This window comes from Lasiodiplodia theobromae (genome assembly GCF_012971845.1).
Source record: "Lasiodiplodia theobromae strain AM2As chromosome Unknown scaffold_10, whole genome shotgun sequence".
Lineage (NCBI taxonomy): Eukaryota > Fungi > Ascomycota > Dothideomycetes > Botryosphaeriales > Botryosphaeriaceae > Lasiodiplodia > Lasiodiplodia theobromae.
The window spans coordinates 59,342-77,315 of NW_023336300.1; the positions used below are offsets into that span (position 1 = coordinate 59,342).

The window sequence follows — 17,974 nt, forward strand, 5'->3', positions numbered from 1 at the left end:
ATTATCACCCCCAGTCCTACGCAGACTCTACTAGCGACCCAAACAACCCGAACGCTCGAAGTGTTCGGAATCGATTTTGCGAAAAGATCGAAGCTAGTTGGTCGATTCGGTTGATGAGTGTTGTCAGGCGGACTGGTTGTTCGGCTGGATGGTTGATTCGATCGGTCGGTTCGCTGGTATTCGGCTTGCCTACTCGTTGTTAGAGGATAAGAAGGCCTCGCTGACAGCAGTGTAGCGATTGTGCTGTGAGATATTGCACATGCATCCCACCCTGGTGCTGAGGGTTGTCGAGGGGCTGCAGACACAGGAGCGACGGAGTTCATGAGCTGCGGATCACCAGGGCAGCAGTGAAGTAACAGCCATGAGATTCGGAATGCAATCTGCAGGGGGCGCTTATATACAGGTCTCCATGGCCTGTGCGTCTGTAACGTGCAATATACTTTGATACAAAACTTGAGAATTCATCACTAACGCTTTGCATACGCGTATAGACAACACTGGTTTCCTAGTTCTTTACTTGAAAACTTTTACCTACAGTGAATTACCCCAGGCGTTACCGGCCAAGTCTCCTACTAATCATGCATGAACTTGGCAATCCATGATCGCTGCTGACAAGCGCAGTCAGACCCGCTTTCTCGAACGTGCATACGCGGCTTGGACGATGAATATCCCGAACTCCGGTAGCGATTGGTCACTGTCTTATCAGTGTCAAAGTTTAATAGATTATGTCTCACGCTCCTGAAGAGCATTCAGAGTCAGAGGCGCGCTCTATCTAACACAGCCAGAGAAAAATATCAGAACCCAGAAAGATTAAATTTAGACATTCATTTGTAAGACGCCTTCGAGAACTGAGAGTAGCGCCGAGATGTCTGAAGAGACACGAAAATGACATACAAGACTAACTGAACCCAAACGCCTAACAGAAGCATCTGCACAATGACATCAGTAAAACACCCAGAACAGCGCCTTCGGCGGGAATGAAGTTGTGAGCGTGGGATTCGGCAAGACATTGCCCTCCAGAGGCAGTATTGAAGCGAGCCATAAAATCTATTCGCGAGTTCTAAGTGTCGTTTGCAAGGCTCAGCCTTACCCACTACGCCACGCCGCTTAACGTAGGCCTCCTCGAGGGCAGAATAGTACTGGAGGGAACCAAATTGTTGAGATTAATGTGGCGTGATCAGTTAACATACCGGTCCTTCACATTATTACACAGTGCTCCTAAGGCTCCTGGCACCTTCAGTGACAAAAATCATGATCGGTACCGGAGAAGCATGACAGGCCTAAAGTCTGTCTTGAACAGCACAGGGAGAATAAAAGAACGGTAGTCCTCCTCTCAGCAGCGTATTAGATAAAATGATAGACCATCCGTGAGTTCCACAATACTCGCCTCTTCTGTTTGTTATTTACTACCACTCCATTTGCCATTTACTAGTCGTTAGTTATCTGTCGGCATATACACTCTACCTGATAGGTATTTTATAAATCATCTTGCGCAACTTCTTCACGAAATCAAAGATCTTCGATATGTACTGGCTATCAGAAGGTCAGTAAGGAACCACTAGCTGTGCGACGACATCTCAACACTGGGAAAGGCAGCCAAGTTGTTTCAAATCAAAATTACGAACCTCTATGAAAGTCGGATCAAGTGAACAAAACATATTGTATCCTTGTTACCAGAGAGCAGCCGCAGCTAGCGTAAGAAAGTATGAGTACCAAAGACTCGATACAGTAAGCTCATACAGCCGAGCATCATAGTGATGCTCACACACTAAATCTTCTTTATCTTGGCATGAAAAGAAGCGCGAATTGTTACAGGGAGCTCTGCGCGGTCATGACAATACGACATGCATTGCGCGCTGTATGTGGAAGATTGCAATGGTCGAGAGCACTTCTTCGAGGAAAAAAAAAAAAAAAGCATCGGAGAGGAGACGGATGCGGCGCGTGTATTTTCGGTCCCGAGCGGGGAGTTCTCCCGGATCGCCATCGTTAATCTCTTTTGGTAAAGCAAACTTCTCGATAGTCTTTTTCTAGAAGATGGGAGAGAGAATGACATTTTCAAGCTTTTATGCCCAGCCAACGTATCCAAGGCTTAGACCAACGTCACTTTCACGTCAAATCGCATCTTTAAAATCCTGCACGTAGAGCTTCTTTTTGACATTACTATTTAAGCATTACATCCATATCATCATCATCGGCCAGAGTCTGAACGAAACACTAGCCTTCAAGACGTAGGCCCACCGCCTCACAAAACCTCTTGCTCCTGCTGCACGCTGCCGTACCCACCCTCGTAATAATCCGCCGGCACGTTCTCGACGCCCGCGGCCTCGCGCCCCTCGGTCGGCAGCCGCGGCCACGACTCGATGACGGTTCCCGCGTCGTCGCCGGTCAGCGTGAAGTTGACGCTGGCCAGCGGCTGGTCGGGGACGTCGATGAGAACAGCGTAGTCACCGGGATACAGGACCTTGTCGCCGTTCTCGTCGACGCGCGCGAGGCTGCCGAGCGTCAGGTTGAGCGCGGCAGTTTGGGAAGTTCCGGCCGCGATGCCGTGAAGGCGGTCGTAGGCGACGAGAGAAGACTTGGGACGCGGGAGCGGGCCGAAGGAGCCGGTCAGGAAGGCGAGGGCGACGTAGTCGCTGTCGACGGCGCCGGTGTTGGTGACGGCGACGGCGAGGGAGGTGAAGGGGCAGAGGTCGAGCTTGGCGGTGCTGTTGGTGCCGCAGGACGACACCAAGTCGGCGATGGCGAAGGACTTGCCGTCGGGGCCCGACGTGACCTCAGCGGAGAAGTTGGTGTAGTGCAGGCCGAAGCCGAAGGGGAAGACGGCGGTGCCGTTGTACCACTTGTAGGTGCGGCCGGCGCTGGTGTCGGACGGCCGCAGCGCCATGTCGGTCATGGGCACCTCGCGCGTGAAGCGCGCCGGGTACTGCGTCACGGGCAGGCGGCCCGCGGGAGCGACGGCGCCGGTGATGACGTCGAAGAGGGCGACGCCGCCGTCCTGGCCCGGGTAGCCGGCCCAGAGCAGCGCCGAGACGTTGGCGTTGGCGACCAGCGGCGTCGAGTCGAGCTGGCCCGCGCCCATCTGCACCACGATGACGGGCTTGCCGTACGTCGCCAGCTGCGTGATCATGTCCAGCTGTGGCCCCGACCACGCGATGGCGACGCGGTCTAGCTCCTCGCTCTCGACGTCGTTGTCGATGCCGCCGACCACGATGATGACGTCGGACTTCGCGGCCGCCTCGTACTCTGCGCCCCAGTCGTCCGTCGTCGGGTTGCCCTGGCTCGCGCCCTCGGCGTAGTTGACCGTCACGCCGAGCTGCTGGGCGGCGTACAGGGGCGAGTGCAGGTAGGGCGGGATGCCGTAGTAGTTGCCTTGCATCTGCTCCGTGGCGTTGGCCCACGAGCCGATCAGCGCGATGGATGAGACGCCATCCAGGGAGAGGGGCAGCAGGCCGTCGTTCTTGAGGAGAACGATGCCCTCCTGAGCGGCCTTGAGCGCCAGGTCCTGAGCGTGCTGCGTGTTGACGTCCGACCAGCCGATCTGGCGGTAAGGCTGGTCTTCGGCGGCGTCGAAGTATCCGAGCTTGACGAGGGAGGCGAATGTCCTTCAACATGTGTTAGTTAGTATACTTCAAATAACTTGGTCTTCAAGGGGCATCTTACCGAGTCAAGGCTCTGTTGATGTCAGTGTCGTTAATCAAGCCTTGGTCATACGCTCCAGGGAGGTATCTCTGGTAGTAAGTGCCGCAGTTGAGATCTACAAAAGACAGTCAGAGGTGAAATGTCCGCAGGGGTCATGGTAACTTACCCGTTCCGGCCTTGAGGGAGTCCGCGACGGCTTCCTCGCGAGTGGCACCCCACTCGTGCGGGAGGTAGACGTTCTGGATGGCGTCGCAGTCACTGACAACCCACTGGTCCTCCTGATCCCATCCCCAGTGTTCGCGCAGCACCGTTTGCAGGAGCCAGGGGTCGGCACAGGTCGGCACACCGTTGACGGCGTTGTAGGAACACATAAAGGCTCCAACCTTGGCCTCCCTGGCACATGCCTGGAAAGGAGGCATGTAGTACTCAACCATATCCTGCATGCTGATCTTTGCGTCGAACTGGTATCGGAAGTTTCCATTCCCTGCAAGTGGAAAAGTTAGCGAACACTTCTTTCCCGTTGTCATTTCTCGCCATTCACTTACAATTCTCCAGGTCGTAGCCGGTGAAGTGCTTGCAAGTTGCCACAATCTTCTTGTATGGGTCGTCTTGGTTGCCCTCAAGACCGTGGATGAGGTGTTGGACATAGCTGGCAAGGTGGAAGGGGTCCTCGCCAGGTGTTTCTGTAACCAGGGGTCAGCCAATCAGGTACCTTAAATGCCCCGGGATGCAAGATATCCTTCATGCCAGATCTGAGACCTGCAGGGGTAACTTCTGCGGCTCAAGCTGCAAGAGAGAAAAATTACCTTGTCCGCGGCCCCATCTCGGGTCTTTGTAGGGGTTGATATTGGGAGTCTGGAGGTGAATTGTCAACCAACACGTTCACAAATTACACTGCAATCCAAAGCAGTAGGCTTTGGATGAAGAGAAACTCACCCAGTAGTCCAAACCAGAGCGTCCACCGTTGCTGAAGGCCCTTGCCTCGGTACTGATGACGCTCGCTACGTCGTAAATCAACTGGTCATCAAACGCGGCGCCCATAAGGATAGGCTGCGGGAAAGACGTGGCGTAAGAAAAGTTCCCTGAGTCGGTCATGGGCTTGCCAGGGAGAGTGAAGGCCACTCCGTGGAGAGCTGGAAGAAGAGTTTAGCTCATTGGCCTTCGTGAGAGGAAAATAGGCACAGACCTTCGTTCCACCATTGGTAGGCAGGAATGCCGAGGCGGGGCACACCGGGGCTGGTGTTGCCGGTGTTGTTGAACTTCTCCTCGAGAGTGAGCTCATTGACGAGGGCTGCGGCTCTGTCGCGGGGAGCTGCATGGAAAAGTTCGCGTGAGCTTGGAAGTCAAAGAGTGCCGGGACATGGACGTACAGGCAGAGCTGTCACAGACTAGGTTGTCCTTCAGGGGGCCATTGGCGCAGTCCGGGAAACCGAAAGTGGTGAGCTCCACAGCCAGAGCTTGAGCAGCCAAAGCCGCGACACCTGCAATGCTCGTCCGCAACGACATGATTGCCAGAGAGAAGGGGGAGAAAAGGCGTGAGCAAGCAGGAGTAAGAGCCGCGCAAGGCGACTTAAGTATGGATTCCGTTCTCGGATGTAGGGTGACATCTCCGCACGTACGACATTGAATCGCGTACACCGCTTTGGAGAGTGTGGAGTAGCAAGGTTGTGGCTGCGGGGTCGGTTCATCTCCGGGTAGTGAGTGCCGAACGCCTCCGATTCGGCCAAAAAGGGCTGTGATGCGGCTCGGAATGCGAGATTGTTGCGCTAGCCATTCTGCCTGAATACTTCCCGAAGTTAGCAGCCGTCGTGCAGGGCGCCGTGGCTGTTGGCCATGTCGATCATCCGGTGTGTCGAGGGGAGCGTTGCGGATGGGATGACGATGTTGTTCTCGTCCCGCGGTTTCGCCGCTACTTTAGCCGTCCGTTTTAGCCGCCAGCCTCACCTCCTCCGACATCACCTCCATCGTGCGCTCATCACTTGATTGCTGATTCAGTTTTAGTGGAGATGACCAAGCTGCTGCACCGACATCGAAATTCTTGTATCTACACCTGACTACCCGCCCGGTCCTCAGCCAGAACCAATCTCTCCCGTCACGCAACCCTGGCCTGTTCCTTTCAACCCGTTTCCGCCGTCTCCGAAGTAGCTCGTACGAACGCGCACGGGGATTAGGCAGCTGCAGTCCGAATCAGTTCGTCCCTCACGACCACTCTACTTCCTCACCGGCGGCGTAGGGAAGCCCGAGGGGAAAGTACCGTTAGGAGGCGGACCGCCAGGGCCGCCCGAGTTCTCGTTGGCGACGCAGCCCTCAGCGTAGCAAGATGCCGCCGCGCTGACCGTCTTGCTGATGGTCGTGTCGATGCCGAAGCTGATCCACGAGAAGACGCCCTCCTCGATCGTGTCGCCCAGAAGGACGTACGACACGACCGGGTCGCTGGTCGCCGACTCCTGCTCCATGATGCCGTCGTTCACGTTGAGCATCTATCAAGCTTGTGTCAGCGTTGTGCTCCACTGTCCGGACTAGTAGCCGCCCTACCTGCTCCTGAGTGTTGTCCACGTACGGCGACGCCGTCTCAACGAGGTCAATCAGATCCTGGTCGAAGAAGAGCTGGCCGACATGCGAGATCTGGCCCGACGTGATGGTGCCGTTGTCCAGCTGCTCCGCGCTCAGGTGAGACATGACTACACTACTGTCAGCAAGTGTTTTATTTATGCTTAATTTGCTTTGTTTTACCGTGAATGTGGTTGGTCCTTCCCTATATCATTCAGTCAGCGGCAGGCCCAATATACATCCGTCTTTGGATCTCTTACAGTGTAGTGACCAGGGAAGATGGTGAGGAAGTCGATGACCCTGCAGCGCTCAACTATCAGTACCAGCCTTCATCTACGCACAGGCTTGCTTACCCGTCGGCATCGCTGAACTGGATACCACGGAGCGCCTTGTTCTGGAGGTTGGACTCGTCGGCAGTGTTGCCGTTGCCGCCAGCGACCACGCCAGAGTAGACGCCCGTGGAGTTGCAGGCCCAGAAGTCAAGCGCCACGCCCTCGAGCGGCTCGCAAGTCTCCGTGTCCAGGATCATGACGTCAACGTAGAGCTCACTGTTTGTCCAGCCGTCAGCCATAGACTTCTTCCCACGTCGGACAGGGATACTCACACGCCAGGCTCGCTCTCAGTCATGTCGGTGCGGACCGTCTCGCCACTGACGTAGTACGGGCCCTCGGTAACCTCAGGAGACAGGACGCAAGACGGCATGTCGCCGAAGAAGACGGACGGGTCAGTCTCGGGAGTGATGCCGGTGAGGTTGGACTCGTGGTCGGTGTTGAGAACCTCGTCGAAGTCGCGGGCCTTCAGCAGAGACCTCTTCTTGATGCCACGCTTCTCGCGGATCTGGTCGAGCTTGTTCTGGCGGCGCTCAACAACCTTGTCCATGGTGCCGCGAGCCTTGAGCACATCGGCGCAGTGCGAGAGCGAGGTGCGCTTGGCGTTGGCCATGTACTCGGCGCGAGACTTCATCTCGGTCGTGCCATGGTGGCCGGGGTGGGCGAGGACGCCGCCAGCGAAGAGGCTCACAGCCAGGGAAACGAGGGAGGCAGAGATCTTGACCATGGTGGCTGAAGAGCAGCGAAGTCGTCGGGGTGGTGAAGAGAAGGGAATGAGTGGATGGTGGTGTCACAACAAGAATGCCTTGGGGCAGCAGCTTTATACCTACCACAACATCTCGCCCTGCAGAAGAAGCACCTCTACATCCAACTTCACCGTCACCTCGCAGAGAACCAGTGCCAAGCGATGAGATTGCTCGCCACGTACGCTCCGTCTCCGCAAATTGGCGGCAGATTCACCTTAGCGGCGGCAAAGCAGAACGCCAAGTGTAGCAACCATTCTGTTCGAGGCAGGCGGAAGTTCGATCATGGTGTCGCTATGGCAGCACAACCCTTGCGGCTGCCTCAAGCTTCCTGTCCGGCGGCTTGGCGAACCAGGCACAGCGGCATTGCTGTATCATCACCCGCCACGGACCGCCCTGCAACTCCCGAAACTCTCCACAACCTGCATTGAAACACAGCACCGCTAATTGGACGGCCACACACTCGCAGCTACTGATAAACAACGAGTTTCGGAGCGTTAGGCCGGATGAAGCGCTAGGGTGATGCGCAATGCTTGGCAACTCCCTTACCGGCACTGCTCCCCCGCAGCCCGGATCTCCGCCAAGCAAAAGTCGTCGTCAGCACCTTAACAGCACTCCCAGTTGGCTGGCTTATTGCATGTGCCAGAACTCCACCGCTCCTATGTCTCGACCCCTCGCTCGGCCCGGTGCAAATGAAACCCTCCGCCAAGCCGCTCTTCAACTGAGCGCTTCCGACGGAGAAAAGTTGGAAACATGGTTTGAATCATAGATCTTCCTTTTAGCCAGCCAGTCGTACAAAGTGCTTGTCCGATGCTTGTGTGACGGGCTTACGCAGCGCCCAGACCCGCGGCTTCCTTCGCCGCATGAGCTTGGTTCCTGCGCTGTCTTGCATACACGGAGACTTTCCGCGTTATCTACCCTTCCTCAAACCGGTAAGACTGGGGCGTTGAGTAGCAAGCATACTTAGGCGACATGACATAGGCGAATTGGGTCCACGATGATTGGCCCCGCTCTGTTAATGTATCCCTCCTTCAACCGCCCACTGCTCCACCAGTAATAGCGCACATATTTCCTCACATGTTTACTCGCGCAGCACCACCAGAAGCTACCGCAACCCGTCAAACCGCCTGGCTGGGCGTGTCTCCTGTGCTTGGTGGGGCCGAAAATGCATCTTACACCAAAGTGGCAGCTTGAAACGCACCTTTGCTTTGCCTCGGACCTCGCCTGAGCTTGCATCCAGCACAGATCCCTCCTCGCTGCTCATTTTGCCCCCTCAGGAGATACTATCCTAGACTATAGCGGAAGGCAAAGTGCCGTCTACACTAACGTGTCCCGGGCCGGGCGGCAGAGATCTATAGAAGAAGGGTTACCAAGGAGGTGCTCGCTTACAAGGCTGACGCGTTCACCAACACCCCTGCAAGACGAAACCAAAAAAACACACGCCACTGTGCAAATGATCTCATCCGGCCACTGGTTTCTTTGCTACATTCAGGCCGCTGTGCAAGCATCATGGTCCAACTGTCAACAAGAAGAAATCATGGAATCAGGGTGCCTCGAAACGTCTTTTGCCACACTCAACTGATTTATTGATAATTCAGACAGCCAATGCGCTTTACGACAGCACTGGCTTTTCTCAGCCGCAGATGTCGTGCTCTTGGTGCATGCTTACATCTACGTAAAGGCCCAAGCACGATAATGGATACCAACATCTCTCACTACCTTCCTATCCTGCAACGCCGGAGTCCCTATCCGGCAACATAGTGGATCCAGTTTCTTTCCTGGACTCCCTACGGCAATCATATGTGTACTGCATCCGAGACCTGAGACGGTGGGTATCTGACCGCATGTTGATGGGCTTTGGTGGAGGACGATACGGCGAAGTACGAAGAGTGTACAACGCAGCTTCCTGAAAGGATACATCAGTGCTTTGATCTTCGGCGGTCTCGAACAGTAAGCGCCTGCGATATTCTTGGCGCCATGATAGACCGGAGTAGGCTGTCAACGTAGCACGCGTTGGACCGCTTCGATATTGGAACAAGCAAGAGACGCAAACATGAACATTCTCATTGCCAGCAATGGACTTGAGCCATCTGCTTCGAGAATTCGTGACACTGAGTTCAGCGCAGTGCACTTCTCACATGCGCCGACCGTGCGGATCAGAGCTCAAAGCGTCCATGTGAGAGCTCGGAGCTCGGACTTTTCTACTCTTTATTAATGCCTGTCCTCCCACCCTCTGGGTTCTTCTCTCGCCGACAACTACATTACTCACGGTGAAAAGTTTTCGGACGCAGGTCGAGTTCTACTTTGGGTGGAGGTTTCTGCTGCTGGAAGCAGTCATGCCCGACTCGCTCGTACTCTTTCCCCGTACTTTTGATAGCGGTTGGATATAGAATGCATTAATAGTCAGATTTAATGTACGCAGCATTGAAACATAATGCGACAGCGCAAAAACATAATTTTCCTATGAGCCGCAGTTTTACACTGATTCTAACCTATTATGTCGAGATAGAATCTAGAGAGTTTGGCCGAGAAAGGAGAGAGATGCAAAACTCCATCGTTGCTCGACCGAAAGGTGCAAACACCATAGGCACAGAACGATTCTTTTCTCCCTTTCCTTTTTTTTTTTTAGAGAATGGATCTCGCGTTGAACGTGTTGGAGCTTTCATGAGCCGCAATCGGGATACAGCTGATGGAGGCGAATGATCCAAATGGCCCCTGCTTCCAATGCCACCGTGTACTGACGTCACTACATCTGATCGCGCCGCCTTTTGAGCGCTTAATTACGTGCAACTCTATCCTCATCTCTCCATTTTAACCGCGGCCGCATGAGATGCCACCTATCGCAGCGTTCTCCGCAGCCATGCGCAGCAGCACCATCACCTGAGACGAAATTCGCGGGCTTCCCGCCGTACCACCAATTCGATGGAGTTCTAAAGATAAAAACGTACCAGCTCCAACGACGCTTCCATTCTACAAGCTCGGCAGCTAAACGAGGGGGGAAGACCGCCTCGCCCTCACTTTGCCTGGCGTTTTGGTGCGGTGGGAGAAGATGTCTTCGGTGACTTTGGGTTCGTTGCTAAAGTCGACCGCCGAGGTCTCCCCCAAGTATTTAGAAATATTGAATGGTGATCTGTCCGAAATAAAGCTGTTGAACCTGCGCATTATCCTATAATAGTGGGTATAATCTAGGATGAAAATGCGGAAATCTAGTTTAACATAGCATCATCTCTCGGATTTGATGATTCACGGCTGAGAAAGCAAAGTTTCTTGCGATTAATAGTCGGATATCTATTTTGATAAAGTCCATCATCATTTCATTTCTCCGCCAATCTCTAGAGTATAAGCGAAGACAATATGTGCGGATATAAAGTAATGGCGAAGATTTTTTTCTTGACCAGTCGGTGGAAAAGACTATCAATATTGTCCTAATTAATTAATATGTTGTCGATAACGCGAACGCATCCTCAGCGGAAACATGCGTATAGCGCTCTACGGATGTCAGGTCAAGTATGAGATCACGGGAGAAAATTCTATAAAGAGTTCTATTGGACTACTTAAAATGTCCCGTAGCGGTTCTTCCCCGCGAGACCGCCTTTGTATAAGGCGCATTTTAGCCGTGGATATAGAAAGAGGAGTAAAGGAGGTGCAGGTATCGATAGGCAAAGGCCTACACCTAACAACTTCCCGATGAACGGCCAATATAAACACCATGGTGGGAACAGGCGTTGAGAAGATCCAAATGGAAAATATCTCCAGTGCCATCCAAGTCCCCAAAACAGACCCCGCTAACCGATTATCAACCCAATTTTCCCAGCCTTAAACGCCGCCTCAAAGGTATTGAAGAAGAACAGAGTATAGAGCAGGAGTCGGAGCATCGTTCCCGGCTTGGAACTTGAGGGATGTGGATGAGGAACGCATGCTGTACGTGCTCCAAAGCAGCAGTTCTGCGGTACACACACGGCACACAGGCTCAGACCTCCTCGGCCCAGTCAGACACGTCCGAGTCGTCCTCGAAGTCATATGGCTGCAGAGCGTCGTCGTCATCGCCAGAGTCCTCGAGCTTGATGGGAGCAAGCACCGACGTACCGCGGCGAGGAGTAGGGCGCACACTGCCACCACCAGGCGTGACGGACAGGCGAGCCAGGCCGGCGGTCGGCTCCATGCTGACCGGAGTCCTGGCAGCGAAAGCTTGTGCGTTGGCCGAGAGAGAGCGCTGGGCAGTGGTGGCAGCAACGGCCGGAGCAGCGCTGGGACGAGCGGAGGCAGCAGTCGGGGCGCGCGACGGAGGAGCCTGAACGCTGCCGAAGGTGCGGGGAGGGGATGTCTCGCTGGTCGGCATGACGGTGGAGGCGACGGTGCTGTGGCGCGCGGCCATGACGGGAGCAGGTGCCTGACGCGGGGTGGGCGAGGTGCGGTTGGCGATGCCGAGCTCCCTCAGCTCCTGGCGGCTGATGGTGCGGTCGTCGTCGTCGACGCGGCGCCTCTTGTTCGAGGGAGTGCTGGCGCCGCCGCCGCTGACCGGGGGCCTCACCGGCTTCGGCTTCGAAGGTGTGGAGTTGACGCTGCGCGGCTTGACGACGGCGGCGGCGGAGCCGTTCGAGCTGGCGGAAACTAGCTTCCTCATCTTGATGAGACGCTCGGAGATGGCGCGAGGAGTAGGCTTCTCGCCCTGGTCATCAGCTGTTCAAGTGGTTAGCTTTGAGTAGCGAAGTGAGCTGAGGTCCGAAGTAACTTACGCCAGGCTTGAGCAATGGCGCCGTAGTTGATCGAGATGTTGTGTGTCTTGAGAAGCATCATGAACATCTATATCGGATTGATCAGTCTTTGACTTGATAGGATGAAGGCTGAAATTGAGGCACTCACGAGCTGGTCTTTATCGGGGGTCCACTTCATAGGCATATTGGCGGCGATGTGGTTGTCGTTGGCGTTGGAGAAGTTGCAAAGTCGAAGCTGTAGATCGGAACGAGAAGACGAATGTGCAGTGGTGGAAGGATGGTGGAGGAAGAGGAGCGTAGAGGGTAGGAAATTTAAGGCCTAAGGTAGCCAATGCACGAGGGGAAGAGAGACGCGCTGGCGTGAAGCAGACAGCTCGGCCGCAACGTCAACGCATGCGCGTGGAGATGTGCAGGCAAAGTAGGCAGAGCTTCACGCAGGCCCGTAACGGCGCCGAAAAGCGACGGAACAGCAGCGAGCTCAGCCCGCGTCCGAGCGTTGGATGCGAGCACTCTACGCGGGTCGCGTCAAAGGGCACGGGAAGAGGCCGGCGGGCAACGAGATACGCGTTATCGCGTCGAGGAAACACGGCCTCGTCTAACTCCGTAGGCGGGGATGAGATGCACAGCCAGAATTAAGCAAAGCGGCCGCTGAACTTCGATGCAGGCCAATCGTCAACAAGACATGATGGCTCGGCGTCATGGCGATGAATGCTCAGCCAAGGTTCCCTACCTATCTCCAGCGCCAGTTGTCCCCACTCCGGCCGGGGTTGTTCGTAGCTAACGGTACTCGCGTGGCGGTTTACGGACGTCCACGGAGAGAGCGCCCGCCCTGCCGAACACCGCCATCCAAACGAACACTTTTTTCGCCCCTCTTGCTAGGAATAAATTCAAAAAAGCTGTACAATACTTGAAAGAGCTTCAGAAATCCCAGTCACCTAATTTTTTGGGCGTATTGACGGCTTTCACGCGCTCAATGGATGATCAAAATGCAGGAGAATACATGGTGCGGATGGCCGGCGCGGAAAGTGTCGTAAAGCCCCACGCTGGCACCGCATCGCGCCATTTCTCCGCACACGCAACCAGCTCCGCAAGCGTACCTGGATCTCCCAAGACAAGCCGTGACGAGCCAATGGGATGCGGACAGCATGTAGCACAAGGAAGCGCGCCGTGTACCGCGGGCAAGGACAGGGCCAGCTGCAAGCTCTTTAGCGTTTCGGGCGTGGTGCGACGCGACGCGTGAAATGCGCGCTGCCGCGTCTGAATGCCACCTGTCGCCGTGCGCCGCTCCAGCCGGGCTCCCTTCACAACGCTGCACTCCCGCGCCAGCAAGATTTGGCGGTGCCAGGGCTTTTAGTCTGTATCGCGATACAGAAGTGTGCGTGAACCAGAGTCAAGGGGCACAGCTGCCTGCCGCACGGACATGTAGCCTTCCAGCCACCTGCACGCGTCGAACATCTTGCCCTTGGTGGATCGCCCTCATTTCACCTGGAATCTTGCGCCCGTCAGCGCATCGCACGTTTCTTTTGATCCTGCCGTGTCCCCGTGGCCTACCATTGGTCGTGGTTGAATACCTGCCCCTCTCCCTCATGCTCTACATCATTTACAATTAATTAACTCATGATTATACTGCTGTGTTGTTCTTAGAACATGGGGCGTGAAAATATAGTTAAGCTAAACATTTAACCATTAAGAACGAGGAAGTCTGCTGCGACATTAAGACTATGATTATATTCGAGAATAATCGAGCACATTTCGCACCTAGCTGATACTGAATCTGATTTTCTTTATCATTGAAGATGGCTACATTAACAATGGTCCATCACTAATTCATGGCGCTTTAGAGGAAATTCTATCCATGAAATCCATGTTTCCGGCGTGATCATGCGCCACTTTCACTGAAAGCCAAACCCGTTCCCAAATCATGCCATCCGAGGTGATCCAGCTTATGAACCGGATCCCAGTATCCCAGATATTCCCCATAGCACGCCAGAACACCATCTACACGCTAAAGTAGACTATTGAGCCAAAGAGAAAATAACATGAGAACCACAGCCCCGTCACTGAAAGAGGCCGTGTCAAGTCAATCCAGAAGCCGTTCCGCTACGCCTTGGACAGTAGCATCACTGCTTTGTGCTTGGAGCTCAAACGCTCTCGGTGTCGAAGCTGTTGAAGAAATCTTCGTTGTCACCGTACAGGAACGAGCTGGAGTGCTGGAAAGCCTCCGCAGCATGCGAGGGCTGCTGCTGCTCGGTGCCCTCGTGGTCGTCACTGTTGAGAGAAGTCGGAGTCTGCGGCTCCTGCTTGAACTTGGAGGTGGTAGGCCTGCGCTGCTTCTTGGAGGGCGACTTCTCGACGCGGCCCGATGCAACAGCTGTGGTGAGGTTTGTCAGTTTATCAGCATTTCCCGAGAGACCGGTGTTCGCGGCTTACAGTGTTCGCCGTTCGGCTTGGCCTTAGGCTTGCGCGGAGTACTGTTGGCGCTCTTGACCCTGGTGGTCGGCATCTGGCGACCCTCATCCTCGGCTTCCTTCTTCAAGTCGTTCGCCATGCGCTTGGCGATGCGAAAGCGGCCTTCGATCGAATCATAGGTCGCGCCCTGACCGAAGAAGTAGGCCACCTTCTTGTAGTCAATCTGAATGACCAGTTAGTGTGGATACTTGGAGAGGGGACTCTTCGAGCGTACGCTGTTGTCGCTAGCAGCCACAAGCGCGGCGAGCAGGCGCTGGTAGCTCTCCTGGGATTTCCAGTCGATGGGCATTGTGATGGTCAAGCTGGAGAGTTGTGTGCAAATTGGAATTTGAGTGGATGGAAGAGTGGAAGGGCAGAGATGGTTCGAGATTAGTGGAGGAAACTTGGTTGGGTGTGCCTCGAGGAGAGCAGCTGTGGAAAGATATACGGCGTACTCGGCGCGCCCCCTGTCAGTTGGAGGGGCAACATGAGCAGCCCCGATAACATGCCCGTCCCGCGTTGAGTCACTAACGCGCGACGCGAGGGAACGCGTCGCGGGGACGATGTAAAGTGCTTGCAGCACCGCACACCGCCAGAGCAGGGCGAGCAGGACCTGCGTGCCTCAAGCAAGACTGGCTCATTATAAGGCAAGGATTAGCGTTCAGCTGTCTCCACGCATGTTACACCCGGCATTGGCTGCTTCGAGCGCCTGCCAATACCAATTGACTCTTACATTGCAAGATGCTTTAATTGATACGACTGGTCATTAGCGGCAGTAATGCGGGAGGCAAGACACCTGGAAATGCGGAAGATAGAGGTATTTTCTATGGTTTTGCATGCACGCTTGGCAGGGACGTCGGTGGTCATTTCGCTTGCGACCGACCCGACGACTCCCGTCCTGCGTCATCGCCACCCGCTTCAGTCCGCAGCCTTTCTTTGAACTTTGACTGCTTGTTCCCGAACCAGCCTACCCCACCCACTTACTCACTGTCTGGAGATATTTCCAGAACACCGGCGAGCCAGCAGACTGCGCCGTGATAGCACAGATACTGGTCCCGCTCCTTGCGCGTCGCCCGTCATGTCGTCCTCCGCCCGCCGTCCAACTCCGCCTCTGCAATCAAACAAGCCTGGCAACGCTGCTCTGAACCCAGAGCAAGTGCGCCAGCTCGAAATAAGCCGACTAAAAGCCAAAGCCCTCCGCGCTCAAGCCGACGCAGAAACCGCTGCCGCTCCAGCGTCCAGCACCAGCAGCGCTCACGCCGGCCAAAAGCGGCCGCACTCTGCCATAAGCACCACAACGCGCTCGCGCAACCACCGCGATGGTACTTCCGCAACTGCTGGCACGGCTGGCAAGATCGCGGCCGCGATGATGACGGCACCGTCGGACAACGCGTACGTGCGGCCGGCCAAGAAGTTCGAGAAGAGCAGCTACATCGAGTACGACCTGTCGGCCATGACGGACACGAAGGGCGGCTTCCTCTCGACAACCGACGACCCGCACAACAAGGCGCTGAACTCGGGTCTCGCCGCCAACAAAGATGGCGAGGAGCAGAAGCCGGCGCATATGACGCTGGCCGAGTGGCAGCGCCACCAGCTACTCAAGAAGCTGCGCGCCACCAAAGCCGGGCCCTTCGAGCCGGGGCTCTCGGTGCTGGACGACAATAGTGCCGCGCGCAAGTGTCGGGAGTGCGGCTCGCGCGAGATCGATTTCCAGTGGCAGGAGGTGTTCGGCGTGGGCGTGTGCGCGGCGTGCAAGGAGCGGCTACCGGAGCGGTACAGCTTGCTAACCAAGACGGAGGCGCGCGAGGATTACTTGCTTACGGACCCGGAGCTGCGTGACGAGGAACTCTTCCCGCGCCTCGAGAAGCCGAATCCGCGCAGCGCGACGTATCACAGCATGCAGCTTTTCTTGCGGTGCCAGCTCGAGGAGTACGCCTTCTCTGCACGGAAGTGGGGGAGTACCGAGGTGCTGGATGCGGAGTTCGCGCGGCGCGAGGCGGATAAGAAGGACCGGAAGGAAAAGAAGTTCAAGAGTAAGCTGGAAGACTTGAAGAAAAGAACCCGCGTCGAGGCGTATAAGCGGAGCAGACAGGCAGGCGCGGCAGTGGGAGACGGCATCGGCTTGGATGGCTCGGGTGGCCGTCCGACAGCGCAATTCGGGGACAAGGTCTCCGGGAGGTTTGACCGGCATGAGCACGAATGGGGTCGAGCGGTAGAGGATCCGGAGACGGGCCTGGCGAAGAAAAGATGTATAGAGTGCGGGATGGAAGTCGAAGAGCTGGAATTCTGAGAGTGTGTGCTCTTAGCATAGATACCATGCCAGCATCGCCGAGCAACGGAACATGGCAAGGAGCACTGGAAGTACTCAGCGCTATTGTATGCTGTTGGCTGATAATCCAGTGGGCAGGTCCCAGTAAGCTATCACATGAATTGCCAGATGCGTTGACTGGTGGCTTGCTGCTTCATCATCCGGAGTGCGGTTTTTCCCGTACAGCCCCTAGTTGACGCATCACCCCCGCCACTGACGACACTAAGCCACCATAGCCGTGCTTGAAGATATTACCCGAAGTGTTGCTTGATTTCGTTGGAGAGCTCTTCTAGAGAATACTCCATCTAAGGTCGTCATTCTGACAGTATGTTCAATAACTACTGCAGACAGGACGTGTTCGACGACGGTAAGAGGGCTCTACAACTTCTGGGATGCAGGGGTCTGTGAATTCTTGAAATTTCGTCTAAACTGCCGGTTCGAATTCCTCAGCCTTGATCTCAATTTTCTCTAAGATGTCAACAAAGTCCTGTTCCACCTCAGTTCCACCCGTTCGCTTTCATCTGATTTATGATTACTGGGACCAGGTTCTTGCAGTCCTTTCGCAGGTCGAAGTTGGACAGAATGCTGCGATGTCGAGTATGGTTGATTAGGAACGGATAAACAACACACTCTGGATGGATATGGCTTCGATATCTGGTTGGAAGAAAAGAGACACAGGTATTGAACAGTGAAGCTGGAAGCTGGGATTCCGAAGTTGGTCACGACATCCACAATTTGCGGTCCGTTAGTATAACTCAAGCCCGGGGCCTTCTCACAGCTTGGGCTCATTGCAAAAATTTTCAGAAATCATGCAGCTACTTTTTGTTGGCATCAAGGTTGCGCAGCATCTAACTTGCGGAAGATAACCATGGCGAAAATAGCTTGATATCCCAACCTGCCGCTCCGTTGCATCATCGGTGCGGACGCCTACGAGAGTATTATCGCCGAGCTCAACAAATACTCAGAAAACTTAAAGGGTGCTCGGGATCTTGGCTGCGATATCGGCTTCGATTGGTATGAGAAATCAAGGGACAGGACAGGATGGTGATTCCCCGCAACATAAGAGTTGCTATAAGAGATCGGAAATGTATGACCATAGGAGGTACATTTAAGCTTCAAGTAGAAGCAATGGAATCTACAATCACATGGGACTGGGGAGGGCACCGGTAGGGTGGACCCAACGCGTCTCTAGTGCCGACGCCCCGCGTAATCCCGTGTCTGAGCGCGCAGGTCCCTATTGAA

General features: G+C 55.0%; 5 protein-coding genes across 5 annotated transcripts; 1 reads left to right on the forward strand and 4 right to left on the reverse strand.

Annotated features, from left to right (window-relative positions):
• Positions 1–2,242: 2,242 nt before the first annotated feature.
• On the reverse strand, positions 2,243–5,145 carry LTHEOB_3806 (Glycoside hydrolase family 3; the record flags this gene model as incomplete). Its single annotated transcript, XM_035512770.1, has 8 exons — positions 2,243–3,602; positions 3,661–3,754; positions 3,806–4,123; positions 4,185–4,322; positions 4,446–4,494; positions 4,576–4,772; positions 4,826–4,951; positions 5,010–5,145. 8 exons carry the CDS (start codon positions 5,143–5,145, stop codon positions 2,243–2,245), a joined length of 2,418 nt encoding a protein of 805 aa, XP_035375199.1.
• Positions 5,146–5,849: 704 nt separating this feature from the next.
• Positions 5,850–7,245, reverse strand: LTHEOB_3807 (Extracellular dioxygenase; the record flags this gene model as incomplete). The annotated part of the gene is made up of 6 exons (XM_035512771.1): positions 5,850–6,119; positions 6,175–6,320; positions 6,373–6,394; positions 6,450–6,489; positions 6,543–6,737; positions 6,794–7,245. 6 exons carry the CDS (start codon positions 7,243–7,245, stop codon positions 5,850–5,852), a joined length of 1,125 nt encoding a protein of 374 aa, XP_035375200.1.
• A 3,986-nt stretch (positions 7,246–11,231) lies between these two features.
• Positions 11,232–12,160, reverse strand: LTHEOB_3808 (uncharacterized protein; the record flags this gene model as incomplete). The annotated part of the gene is made up of 3 exons (XM_035512772.1): positions 11,232–11,941; positions 11,998–12,064; positions 12,125–12,160. The coding sequence occupies 3 exons, from the start codon at positions 12,158–12,160 to the stop codon at positions 11,232–11,234; spliced, it is 813 nt and encodes a 270-aa protein (XP_035375201.1).
• Positions 12,161–14,117: 1,957 nt separating this feature from the next.
• Positions 14,118–14,734, reverse strand: LTHEOB_3809 (Splicing arginine serine-rich 2; the record flags this gene model as incomplete). The annotated part of the gene is made up of 3 exons (XM_035512773.1): positions 14,118–14,347; positions 14,407–14,608; positions 14,660–14,734. The coding sequence occupies 3 exons, from the start codon at positions 14,732–14,734 to the stop codon at positions 14,118–14,120; spliced, it is 507 nt and encodes a 168-aa protein (XP_035375202.1).
• Positions 14,735–15,502: 768 nt separating this feature from the next.
• LTHEOB_3810 (DNA repair protein) lies at positions 15,503–16,714 on the forward strand (the record flags this gene model as incomplete). The annotated part of the gene is made up of 1 exon (XM_035512775.1): positions 15,503–16,714. One exon carries the CDS (start codon positions 15,503–15,505, stop codon positions 16,712–16,714), a length of 1,212 nt encoding a protein of 403 aa, XP_035375203.1.
• Between the last annotated feature and the right edge of the window lie 1,260 nt (positions 16,715–17,974).